Genomic DNA, 12,139 nt, shown 5'->3' on the forward strand with positions numbered 1-12,139 from the left:
GCTGGGGATTAACCAGTTTGCTCTGTGAGGCCAGCCATGGTGCTTTCTGCTCTTCCAGTTACTGTCAGGAAAATGGCTTTCAGATTTTGGTAAAGGCCTGAAACCCTCTGAGGCAGCACACCACAGAAAACCCACACGTCTGGGGAGGATACCCAGACCAGAGGGGTGGAAGGAAATCACTCTTCCCTGCCACCTTCCTAAACCAGCCCTCCACACACCTCTAGGCTCAACTCAGTCGTACCCACAGAGCAGCACTCATTTTCTTTCAGCTGCTGCAAACCTGGGGAAGCCTATGCAGCTTAACTTGTGTGGGCAGCACAGCTGCAAGCAGAGTATCCCCTGACAGCAGCTCTCAGGGAGATTTCCACCCTGAGGAATACCTGCTTGCTCCATGCAAATGCTAAAGCTCTGCAATGCCCCAAAACTGCCTGGACATCTCTGCTTTCATCATTGCTACAGATTCATTGGTGCTGTTGAACAAATCAGGCCAAGCGGATCCCTTCCCCTCATGGAGTGAGAGTTGGGTGCCACAGGAGTGCAGGCTGGGCTGTGCCTCTGCCCTCCTTCCTCCAGAGAAGCAGGGGCCCCAGCACCCTCTTCAGTCAGTAAAAATGCTTTTTCACCACACCCCAGCAATGCTGGTCTGGCAAAACCCCCTCCTAGCAACCCCTAAGGTGGTTGCTGGCACAGCCAGATCTCTCCAAACTCAAGGGGTAAGGGACTTCCACAAGCTTCAGGGCTAGACTTCACAGCAAGAGTTTTAAAACAGCCAGCCCTCCAGCAAACAGAGTCTTCTGTGGTTTAAAAATGAAAAATTCAGATTCAGCTTGCCAGGAAATCCCCTACTTTAACACACGTACCTTCAAGGCCATAGCTTTATACTGCAAAATAAACTCAGAGGCAACGAAGGCAAGCTATTTATTTCCTTTTTCAAGGAACAAAGGGCAAGGAAGGCACCCGATACCTCCCTATAATTAGAGACAGTTCTTTATCCCTTATGCCACTGCCAGAGCACCTATATCCAATTTGGAAGCACTAAAGTATTGCCGAGCTTCATTAGATTATCCATCTGGTCCTCCTCTGTTCATTTCCCTACTATTTTTCCATTTTATTGAGCCCAGCTGGGTCAAGCTGTGACCAGTTACTCCTGAGTAGGGATCAGCCATCCTTTCATCCCTCCCCCAAGGAATCTGGTGTTCCAAAGGGTCCAAAGACTCTCCCCATATCAGTTTTCCCAGACAACCTCCTTCCAACCATGAGTATACTTAGAAACAGCAGTCACCCTAGCATGGACCCTGGAGACTCCTCTAAGGATCTGGAGAATTCAAGACAGCTGGGGACAGACACGGCAAAGCAAAGCCTGGGGCTTGCTCACACAGCAGAGCAAGGTGACCATACATGGACTGCCAAGGGCTCCTGGCAGCTCACAGGATGGGAAGCCTGAGAAGGAAGGAGATGGGGGAATCTGGGAGAAGCCAATCTCTCCTCTCAGACCCTGTAGACAAGAGAAACCTGCCTCATGAGCTGTGCTGCTGCTCGGGTGCAAATATCCTGCAGAGCACACACAGCCATGGGTGTTGGAACTAAGGCTTTATGGAAACTGCTCTGAGTAACAGACCCACCCTTACTGGGTCATCCAGCCCTGGTGTAAGACAGGCTCCCCTCACAGCTCAGGCTCCCAGCCTCTCATCATCAAGGCAGGAAGGTTGGCTCCATCCTGCACCCTGTTGCCCCCTGAGAGCCCAGCAACCCAAGCAGCCACCACCCCAGAGCCCCCCAGCTTCTCGCTTCTTCGTTCCCGCCAAAGTGGTTTCCTATATAGCAATTCCCCTTTGATGGAAGACGGCCTAACACCAGTGTGGTTGAGGTGGTGTTACACTGGCATCAGCAAGACTTTGCCAGCATGCCCCCATTTGTGTGGGGAAACAGAATAAGCCAAGACCAAAGTAGGATTTCTAGGACGTTTCCTAATGCAAGCTCCAGTTCTATGTACATTGGGCACAGGTAAATAGACGAGGCTCATTGTTTAAGCAAACCCAGCAACCTTTTTCTCTCCATAGCTCCTCACTGTGAATTTACATCAGGGTCCCTTGCAATTTACTTTCCTGGCAGCACCATCACATTTTAAGCTGTCTTATGAGCACTGTCCTGACTCCATCCAGACACAGGTCAGCTTGGAAAGATCTTTGTCCTCAAGGAGAGATCAGAGAGCTGAGCTAGCCACAGTGTGAAAAAAGGTAGCCCCAAACAGTGAGTAAACACTTCCTTCCTCCATTTTGGGGGTGGAAATCACCAGAACTCAGCAACGTTTCAGTAGGGCAAGTAAAAGCAGGAGAAGTTTAGAGCTGCACATGAAACTATGGCATAAACCGTGAGGGAAAGTAATTCTCTGTGTTTTTAAAACAAAAAGGAAGTTCTTTGTACTTGCTACTTTTACCATTGAGTTTCATGTTTTGTTACAATTCTAAAATTCATCTGGGGAGGAGAAGATGTGCCACCTTGCCATCAGTATTCACATACATGCTTTTAAAACATGGTTTTAAAGGCTATAAGTGTTCGAGTGCTACAGAGCAGACCTCTCCAGATAGCTTCTCAATTATCAGCCTCCACTGCCAGCCTTGCCTATGCCCATGTACCAGGCCACATACCACCATGTACCACCCCCAGTTTCTGCTCCTTGCTCCTACAAGGTGAGCTGAACCTGCAAGCAGAGTATGGCTGGGCTGGAGTGATGCTGAGAACCTCCTGTGCTTCCCCAGCAGACAAGGTTTCCCCTTTGTTTCAGCAGAGAATCGTGCACATAGCCTTCCAACACCTTTTGAAGCTTCCAGTCAAGTATTCAGCCAAGGCTAATTGCTGTCAGGTGTCAGCTAAAACACTTACTGTAAGCGTTAGTGACAGGAGATGACACACCTTTCTCCTCTCATTGTCACTCAAGAGGATTTTTTTCCTATCAGTATTAACACCACTGGCTTTCAGAAGCCTTGGGGAGAAATGCTAATGCAAGCTTTGAAGCTTGAGGCAAAAAATCGGGCAACCCCCAAGCTCCCTGGATGCCCAGCCTGAATCCAATTGAAATCTCAGTATGTATGGGTGACAAACATCATCTGAGCTTATCTCTGTCTGCCTCACCACAGACAGATGTGTTATCTGCCACCACTGGGTCCTCTTTCAACCCCCATGGAAAGCTGTCTGCGTTGGAGAGAACAAACCCCAGATTTTTACAATCTCTGCTGATAAAGCAACAAAGCAGAGCAAGACACAGGTTGATGTACAACCTTACAGCAACCAGCCTGATGGAGATGTTAGAGATGTAGGGGACAGCAAGAAATCAGAGGTGGCCCGGGATTGCTGCAAGGAGAGGAGGCAGCAGATGTCCATCCACCAGTCTTAACAGATAAAGCAGATTTCAGCTGTGGAGTAGGTCCAGGTTGTCAGACCCTTCAGAAATCTTGTCTGCTGATAGAGTCGTGGTTTCCTGCTCGATCAATCCCCTCCCAAGTTCAAAGAAGATGAGACCTTTAGGGAGTCTAAGTCTCTCTCTAGCTGGAGGAGCTTGTCAAAAGCCTGCCAGAGCATCTGACCCGTTTCAGCCTCGTGGGATGGTGACCCCATCATTGTTTTGGCCACATATCCTCCTCCTTTCCCATCTTCTCACCCCCACAGTTCCCCAGCCTCACAGTTTTCCAGGACTGGAAGGCAGCCATGGCATTGGGGTAGGGGGTTCCCAGGTCTCACCTCTGTCTGTCACCAGGGGATTCATCTCCCACTTGATTGACACCTTCTGCGCCCTCCTGGCACCCCTCCGAGTCCGACATCTTCTCCCCGGCCTGTGTGGCAGCCCCGGACAGCCCCCGGTGCAAGGGTGCTGCCGCTGTTGCGCTTTTCCTGTGCTCAGCAGAAGTGAGCTGAGCCGGAAAACCTCATGGGCTGAGGGTTTGGGGGGATGGGAGAGGGGCAGAGGGAAGGCAAATTGGGGGATTTTTTTTGTTTGGGTTGGGTTGGGGTTTTTTTGGCTGTTGGGACTATTTTAAGGTTTCATCTCTGCTGGTAGCTTGAAATCAGGAAGTGTGGGGCTCACCCAAAGGGAAAGGGGCACACAGAGCCTCACCACAGCAGGAGTGACCCACCCCTGCCCTGGCTGCCCATGCTGCTTTGGGCGCTGTCAGCATCTCTAACCCGCAGCACCTTGCAGTGCAGCAGGCCCAGGGTGCTGCCGCAGGAGCTGCCCAGGCTGTCCTGGCTTCACACTACACCAAGTCTGCTGGAGCCAAAGGGTCTGCTTCTACCATGCAGCCATCACCCCTCAGCTCCCTTCCCAGCTCTGCTCCTTCCCCATGGCTTCCTGCTCCTGCCACTGTTGCTGGAGGTTCTGCAAACACCTCCTGTAGCTCGGACTCATCTCTGGTGAGGGACATGACAGGGAGTCAGTGGTACAGCCTGGCAGGGAGGATGCCAGCACAGATGGTGGCACAGCCTCACCCTTTCCTTCCCACAAGCAGGGGGATGAGCATCCCCAGCTTCAGAGGGGGACCAACAGCAGACAGATCCCCCATTCCCACAGCATGGCCCCCACCAAAGCCTCCCTCTCCCCCTGCCCAGGAGCAGACCCTGCTGGCACCATGGTAGGGGTTGGGGTCTGGCCCCCAAGGCAGGCAACAACTTCCTCTCCCATCAAAGCTTTATTTACACCGCTGCTGCCAGGATGCAGCTCTTCACCAAACCAGAGAGAAATGGCACCCAGTGGGTGCCCTTGAGCCTGGGGGAACAGAGGCAGGTGCTTAGGACTCTCCAGCCTCAAACATCTTCTTCCTGCCCTCCATGCCGGACTTCTCCTCGATGTTCTTCCGCCAATCACCCACATCACGGAGGTCTTTCTCCTGGGAAAAGGGTGGGTGCGTGGGTGAGCTGTTCCCCAAGGGTGAGAACCCACCTGCCCACCCATGATTTTTAGGCTGCACCTTCCTTTTTCAACATCATGGGTGCCAGAAGAGGAAATATTGAACAGGAAGAACATTACAGAGAGAGGCTCATGCTCAACCCTATCACACAGAGAGGTGTGAGCCCCAAAAAAACAGGAGCCAACTCTTGTTAAGGGCACAGGGGGGAAGGAATGAGTACCTTCTCAGTGTCCTCCTTCTTGACTTGCTTCAAATTGGCTCGGAGGTCCATGCAGACCTTGTGCTTGGAGCCCAGCAGGGCCCGCAGCATGGCGTCAGCAGACATGCGCACTCTGCGCAGGGGTGGCCTCTTGAATTTGCCCCTCAGGTCAAAGAGCTTCTGGCTCAAGTCTTCCAGCTGTAGGCAGAAGAAATGAGGGAGGGCAGAGAGAGAGAAAAGTGTGGGTTTTGCAAGACGGACCCAAGCAGCACAGGGAGACACGAAGGATGGGCTGGAGACTCCCCTGAGAGATGGCTCCACAAGGCAAACTCACCTCCTTGTTAGTCTTCTGTAGCTTCACCTCTGTGTCATACCTCTCCTCATCCACTGAATCGATCTTGGCATGAAGCTTTTTGCACAGCTCCTTGGAGGAAAAGCAGAGAGAGGTATTGACTGCTGGGACCCACACATCATTCCTCTCACCTGACAGCCCCTGGCTCTTAAAGACCTCAGTCCAGAAGACCAGATGAAGTCAAGACCAGATGGTGCTCCTGGTCTCTTTGCTACTAGCTTCACATAAATTATGCCTCAACACGTCACTAGAAATGCAGCTTTTCTGCTGTCCAGACCCTAATTTTTTTCAGAAAGACCCCAGCTGCCTCTCCAGACAGTCTCAAATCCAGCCAGCTCCAGGGCACCCACAAGTGAGAAGGATAGTCAAGAAAAGATTACTAATCTAGATCCACCAGCCAAATTCTTCCTGCTCCAGCACAGTGAAAGAGTTAAAGGAGTCTTTACCTGCAGTTCCTGCATGGATCCTGGGAGCGACAGAGGAGGGCAATGCTCTGCCAGGTAGTTTTGCTTTTCCACTTCTTTAGCAGCTGCTTCTTTTTCTATTTCAGTGACAGCCAGCTGGAGCATAGCACTCTGGAAGGCAGCGGGAGGATGGTCAGGATAGGGTGGAGGCAAGAGAGGAGGGAAGGGAGGTTGGTAAGGGAGGGAGAACCCTGATGGTGAGGCAGTTTGGGGAGCTACCCATCAATACCAGCATCTCCAAGCAAGAGATACTGATGGGCACCCAGTAAGGGCAGTAAACATTGTGCATTGTGGCCTCTTCCAGCAGGGAGAGCTGTCTGGCTCGGGGTGGGAGATGGAGTGGTGAGGACACACCTCGCCCAGCCCCAGCAGTGACACATACCTTCAGGTGCTGCCGACGGGCAGTGGCTGCCCTCCTCTTTTTCTGCAAGTGGGAGGAATGAGAGAAAAGCAGGTTATCAGGTGCCCATTCCTCTTTCCTTTCCCCTTCTCTATGCAACCCCAAGAGCCTGCAGCCCTGCCAGGGAGCTGGCTCCGGACAGGATGGATGGCTTGACACGGTTTGTCTCCAAACCAGTGGCACTCAAAGAAGAGGCTCCCTGCTGAGCCCTGACACCCTCAGGTAGCTAAAATCTACAAAATGCCCCAGGAAAAGATAATGAGGGTGAAAAACTTGAATATATGCATATCAAATATAACTTCGAACTTGGCTTCTTGGGACTTTTATTCTTTTCTCTGATTTCCTCTTTGCTCAGATGTTTTTTGCTTCACACTCAAACTAATGGCCCCAATGCCCCTGGGTACTCGGGACCTGTGGGATGTCTTTCTGAGCAGTCCTGGACAGCCAGGCTGGTGAAAACATGAAGGCTGTGTACTTTCTTGGAGCTGAAAAGACACAGGACAGGTGATGCTGAAGGGGATTCATCAGAGCTGGAGGACAGATACAGCTATGGGGTATGCAGGGCTGGAGGCTGCTCTGGCCAGGAGCAGTGGAGGTCCAAGAGGCCATAAGATGCCAGCCAGCTCCTTCTTCTCCAGGATGGCAGGTAAGAAATAATTTGGAGAGCCTGGAAGAGGAAAACTGCCCTTCAAGCAACAGGTCTCCTGCATATCAAAGAAGCCACAACTGTGACGTGCTGCTGCATTGCAGCTGTTTCCTCAGCATTTTGCCCAGAAGACTGAGCAAGGCTGAGTGTGGCTGGGGCAGGGGAAATGCACCCTGACTTCTGACATGGCAGGCTGGGGGAGCAGAAAGCAGCATTTAGGTGTGAGTCTGTGCCGCATAGAAGAGGAAATGGATAAGGATCTGTGGAACGAAATGTAACCAAATCTGACATGTTCTGCATATGCAAGTGGTGCTAATGCTCTCCTGACTGGGCTGGAGGGTTCTGCAGAGAAAAGGCAAAAAGCATCCAGTCAGAGACATGGTGCACCATTAATCTGCAGGATTTTGCTCATATTAATCCAGGCATGGCTCACAGGACAGAGCAGCTCCTTTGAGCACTGTTAGCCCAGCAGCCCCTTTGAGCACTGTTAGCCCAGGGCTTATTCTTCGTCTGAAAACTGGTACCTTAGCAAAGAGTGCCCTCTCAGCCTTTTCTCGGGGCACTGGGTGTAATAGGGAATAAATGCACCTGTTGGACATCAGCACCATGTAGTGGAGTTTTTATGTGTCTCCGAAATCCTCTTTTCACTCAAATAAATCCTCTTTTCACTTTTTTCAAGTGAGGATAAGCTTGATCTTATGGTGTTGTGGACATATGGGGAGATGCCAAGCAGTGATGAAGGATAGAGCAATTTGCTAATAGGAGATGCAAAGTGATAACACCATTCACAACCCTCCCACATCTTCCCTTGTGTTTCCCCAGTGCTATGGTCTATTCTCAGGCTTCAAACTCATCTCTGCCAGAAACTGGAGAGAACTTGCTAAGGATGCAACCTCCACCCTGCTCACGCTCTCCTGGATCCAGGTCTCCCCAGATTGCCTTTGAGAAGGGATTTAGTAGTGCTCAGTGGGTATAAAATGTGGGGCTAGGTGTGGGGAAGGACAAGAGGAGGCTAGGCCGAGGGCTAGGTGGTGGAAGGGTGATGAAGAGGTGGCTTTGGACCACTGCCTTCCCAGCACCATCTCGTGGCTGGCTGGGGAAGCAGGAAAGGAAGGGAAAAAAGCACCTAACTCTGAGTCAGGAGGCAGAAAACACCTTCAAAAAGGATTTTTCTTCTCCTTCCCACCTTTACTATGAACAGTCAGCAAGAATGCCTGGCCATGAACCATTCTTCCACACACATCCAGCAGCTGCTTCCTGGTGAAGTCAGGACTGATGCCCTGAGCATCACTAAAGGAAAAACCCCAGCAAGACACACTTACCTCATCACTGTTCAGGCAGAGCAGATGGACAATGAAAGGAAGGAAGAGAAAGGGGGGGAAAAAAAGGCAGTTAGCACCCTAATTGGAAATAAGCAGAGGAATCTTAGCAAGCATAAAAAGTTGGCAGCTGAACAAATGTTTTTTAAGTGCCAACAACATATTAGAGGCAGAAAAATGGGAACTTACTCAGACATCTTGCTTTAGATGGTTGTGAGCCTGCAATGAAAACCAAGACAAAAGGTTTACAGTTATTCATGCTGGGAGTAACTTCCTTGGTTTTAAAAACAAAGCAAGATTGCTCTAGAAAAAAACTAAATGAAAAAGAGGAAGAGGTTTGCTTTCATTTCTCAACTTCTCCAAATTTTCATCTTACAGGGAACTAGGCTGCAGTTTGTGGACAAGAGCCAAACATGTACCTACTCGCAGCCACACACACCTCAGCATTGGGGGACTTCTGGACCAGACTAAATAGTGCCAGGCCAGAAGAAGAGAGATTTGTCACAGTAATTCCTGCAGGTTTCTCTTATTTGACCTCCAGGAATCTTTGAACCTCAGGAAATCATGTCATTGATTGAAGAGGAAAAAGCAATCAGTTTGCTGCTTCACTTTGCCACTCAGTCTTGCTCCACTTCATGAACAAGAAATACTCCAAAGCCTGTAGCAGGTTGGCAGTAACCCAGAGTGATAAGGAGGGACTTCAGAGGATGCTGCTGCCAGGATATGTGCCCACTGTGTGGGGCGGGGGAGCCTCTTGCAAAAACCTTGGCACAGATGAGGTAGAATGGGATTGAAAGTTGGTTTTGAGTTGGGAAAGCCACAAAGAGTTTCCCCAGGCAATTCCTTGCATCTCCTTTGAGTGGAAATTCTACAGGTACAAGGCAGCATCTTAGAGAAGAAATGGAAGAACACCTTTGTTTTGCTGTAAATTTTTTCCCCGTGACTAGAATGTTACTTTTCTAGCAGAGCAATATTTCCTGCCTGTATCTCCTAATGGAAGGGCACAGGAGCATCGGCAGAGCCCAAACTAAGCTAGTCCTTTGCAGACCAGGCAAGCCCCTCCAAACACAGCCCTCTGCAGACCTGGGAGGATCTGTCAGGAGGTGAAGTGTTAACGGGGGCTCATGCCCGAGGGAGCAGCCACAGCTTGCAGGACCAAGGAAACTTTATCCTGGAAAATGTGCAGGCCCATCACATTACTTCAGGAAGGAGGGGGGGAAAAGTGCTTCTAAAAATGGTCAGGGAGCTGCAGAAGGAGCTGCAGCTGTCTCCTCGGATGGCAGCTTTCTGTGGTGCCAGCCCCCGTGACTCAGGGAGGTCGGGGCAACACGAAGCACAAGCTGCCGCAGGTGTCTGGGCTACAGCTGAGGGCCAGGACAGGCCGGGGCGGCTGAGGAACGACAGCTATTTTTACTTCCATCCCTACCCCGCGTGTGCAGGCACCCACTGCAGCGGCAGCAGCACCGAGGCAAGGGAGTGAGGGGACAACACAGGCTCCCTGCCTGCAATGGGGGCTTTAAATCACCTGTTTCAGGGGGGCACACGGTAAATTCGGATGCCAGTCCCCATCTGAGGGCATTTTTGGGGAGGAAGGCACTGCAGAGACTGAGTTGGGAGCTGGAGGAAGGGGTGTAAGTAGGGAGCATCGCCGGCTAACCGCAGGCAAGGGTCCCCCCACATCCTCTGGCCCCAGAGGGGTGAGCACCAGGAGCCTGCAGCTCTGCTTGCCCTTGCCACTCAAGCCAGGGAACAGAGCCCACAAAGGGAGGGCAAGTCATGAAACCAAAGAGAAAGAAGGTCGCTGGAAAAGGCAGAGGGAGACTTTCCAAAGCACAGACCCTCTCCAACAGGCAAATGATAGAGAAGGTTTTATTAGGACTTCCAACTCTCTCAGCGGGTCACCTTCACCTGGTATTTTTCTGCCTAAAACTCAAGTCAATCTACTCCCCCATCACCCCCTCAGAGCAAGCTGGGTCATTAAGAGAAATGCAAAATGGCTCACCCAAGTCTGGAAGAGGAAATCAGAGTGTCCTGCTGGCTGCACAGGATGCACTGGTGAGCTGTAGGCAGCTGGCTGAGTAAGGAGGTATAAAAGGGCTTCTCGGGTGGCTCAGCATAAAATCCACCTTCTCTTTAAGGGCATGGAGACCTTCTCAGACCAATGATGTGCAAGAGTCCACTGTGCACCTCCCTTAGCTGGGGCAGGCCAGGCAGGCAGCCCTGGAGGAGAGAGGAGACAGCAGGGATGGACGGGTGAGGAGGGGGAGGACATCCTCTACCCGTGGGTGGGCAAGCGGGGCCATCCTGAGGGAGCTGGGGAGGTGCCTAATTTTCCAAGGTGCCTAAATTTCTGAAGGAGTGCCGAGGAGGGAGCCTTCCTCGCCCTCTTCCTCCCACCAACCAGCCACCCTAGATACAGCTTCAAGGTTGTCGGGAGCCCAGGCTCCCTGCACAGACATCCATCTGCAGGACCTCTAATAAAATTTCCACTTGGAGACACAGAGTGGCTTATCCATGGACAAGGGCACGACTCTGTTCACCTCCAAGGGCTTGAGAGCAGCTCTCCCCTTCAGGATTGAAGCACCCCACAGTCCACAACTGATAGTATGTGCAAGAGCAATCCCTGAGGGAACCATCCACCACTTGCATTCGTCTTTAAGCTCACTTACCACACAGGAAGCATATTCAGCTCCTCCCTGTGTGAAATCTTTCAACATAACAAAGCCTTTTTAAAAAACAATTGTGGAGATTCAGCAGGCAGCCCCAAGGCTCACTACAGCACAGGGGCTCTGGGGAGAGGCATTAGAGCATGGTGCAGCAGCCCCACACTGCCATCACCCCTGTGGGATGACCCAGACCCTTATCTCCATGGGTCTGAAGAAGGGGCAGGTGGGAATGTTGCTGGAAATATTCACCAGCCCCGGTCACAGTACATGCAGTATGTTTGTGTGTAGGGGATCCCATGGAGACAGGAGCCCAAACAGCTCCTGCCTTCCTCCCCCAGCCCAGGCGCTCCCTCTCCTTTCAGCCAGGGGTTTTTAGACTGATTCAGACATGACCCTGACAGTATTTTCCAGGCGCCTCTCAGACGTCATATAGATAGCGTCAAATCCACTGCTGCAGGCTTCTCTTTTCACCACCTTTGCATTGTGCAAGTAATGCTGCAGATGCTGGAGAAGGAAGAGTAAGCCCTTCAGACTGGGCTGGTGTCTTACAGAGGTTTGCTTCCCGAGCAGGTAGAGGAGGGAGGAACCCTTAATGGGGGCAAAGCTGGGCCTTCCACTCAGGATTTGTCCCTCTGAAACATCAAGAGGGAGATGGTTTGGCTGGTCTGTAGACCTGAGCTACCCCCTTTCAAATCCACTGTGAGACTCCTGGAAATGCCCTACATAAGAGCAGTTCAGCAGAGTTTTTTGGCTGGTGTTGCCCTCTTATTTGGTCTCGCAAGCAATGGCTGTGGGTCAGCACCTAGTGAAGGAGCCAGGCCTGGTAAGAGCTGTAATGAGAATTAGACAGATCCAACCCTCCTCCACACCAACCTCCTGCACATCTGTGTCTCCCAGTTGGTGAGCTTTCATGGAGAGAGGGATCTTCAGATCCAGGAAGACCTAGAAAACATGCAGGTTCAGCTCCAGAATCTTCTGCCCTCAGGAGCTTCCCTCGCTGCAACTACAGAGGAAGACTCATTAGTAAAGCCCAGCACCCATCTCCCATCTGGACTTGAGCAAAAAACAGTTTGGCAGGGGGAATGTCTGCTTGTCTCTGCTAAAGTCAGTTTCTCAGAAAACAGAAAAACAGAGGCCAAAGCAAGCACATTTTCAGACAGCCAGTGGCCACTTTCAACAGCCAACAGCCAAA

General features: G+C 51.3%; 2 protein-coding genes across 3 annotated transcripts in view; both read right to left on the reverse strand.

Annotated features, from left to right (window-relative positions):
- LSP1 (lymphocyte specific protein 1) overlaps positions 1-3,888 on the reverse strand; it is a 53,532-nt gene extending 49,644 nt beyond the window's left edge. For both annotated transcript variants that reach the window (XM_062000344.1, XM_062000342.1), the window contains exon 1: positions 3,739-3,888. In XM_062000344.1, coding sequence (XP_061856328.1) covers positions 3,739-3,818 — 80 coding nt within the window. In that variant the 5' untranslated portion in view covers positions 3,819-3,888. The remainder of the gene's footprint in view (positions 1-3,738) is intronic.
- An 835-nt stretch (positions 3,889-4,723) lies between these two features.
- Positions 4,724-10,865, reverse strand: TNNI2 (troponin I2, fast skeletal type). Its single transcript, XM_061999927.1, has 8 exons — positions 10,822-10,865; positions 10,284-10,501; positions 8,471-8,500; positions 6,299-6,340; positions 5,899-6,027; positions 5,435-5,524; positions 5,122-5,298; positions 4,724-4,880 (listed from the first exon to the last, which is right to left on the reverse strand). Exons 5-8 carry the CDS (start codon positions 6,019-6,021, stop codon positions 4,782-4,784), a joined length of 489 nt encoding a protein of 162 aa, XP_061855911.1. The 5' UTR covers positions 6,022-6,027; positions 6,299-6,340; positions 8,471-8,500; positions 10,284-10,501; positions 10,822-10,865; the 3' UTR covers positions 4,724-4,781.
- Positions 10,866-12,139: the final 1,274 nt, after the last annotated feature.

Source organism: Colius striatus, chromosome 7 (genome assembly GCF_028858725.1).
Source record: "Colius striatus isolate bColStr4 chromosome 7, bColStr4.1.hap1, whole genome shotgun sequence".
In the NCBI taxonomy this organism is placed as follows: domain Eukaryota; kingdom Metazoa; phylum Chordata; class Aves; order Coliiformes; family Coliidae; genus Colius; species Colius striatus.

Bases quoted from the DNA above. Each gene is read 5' to 3' on its own strand.
- TNNI2 (XM_061999927.1), bottom strand. From the start codon at position 6,021: ATGCTCCAGCTGGCTGTCACTGAAATAGAAAAAGAAGCAGCTGCTAAA. The intron at 5,299-5,434 runs GTGAGTTTGCCT...TTCTGCCTACAG, and splicing joins TACAGAAGACTAACAAGGAG to CTGGAAGACTTGAGCCAGAA. The intron at 4,881-5,121 runs GTACTCATTCCT...CCCTTTTCCCAG, and splicing joins AGAAGGAGGACACTGAGAAG to GAGAAAGACCTCCGTGATGT.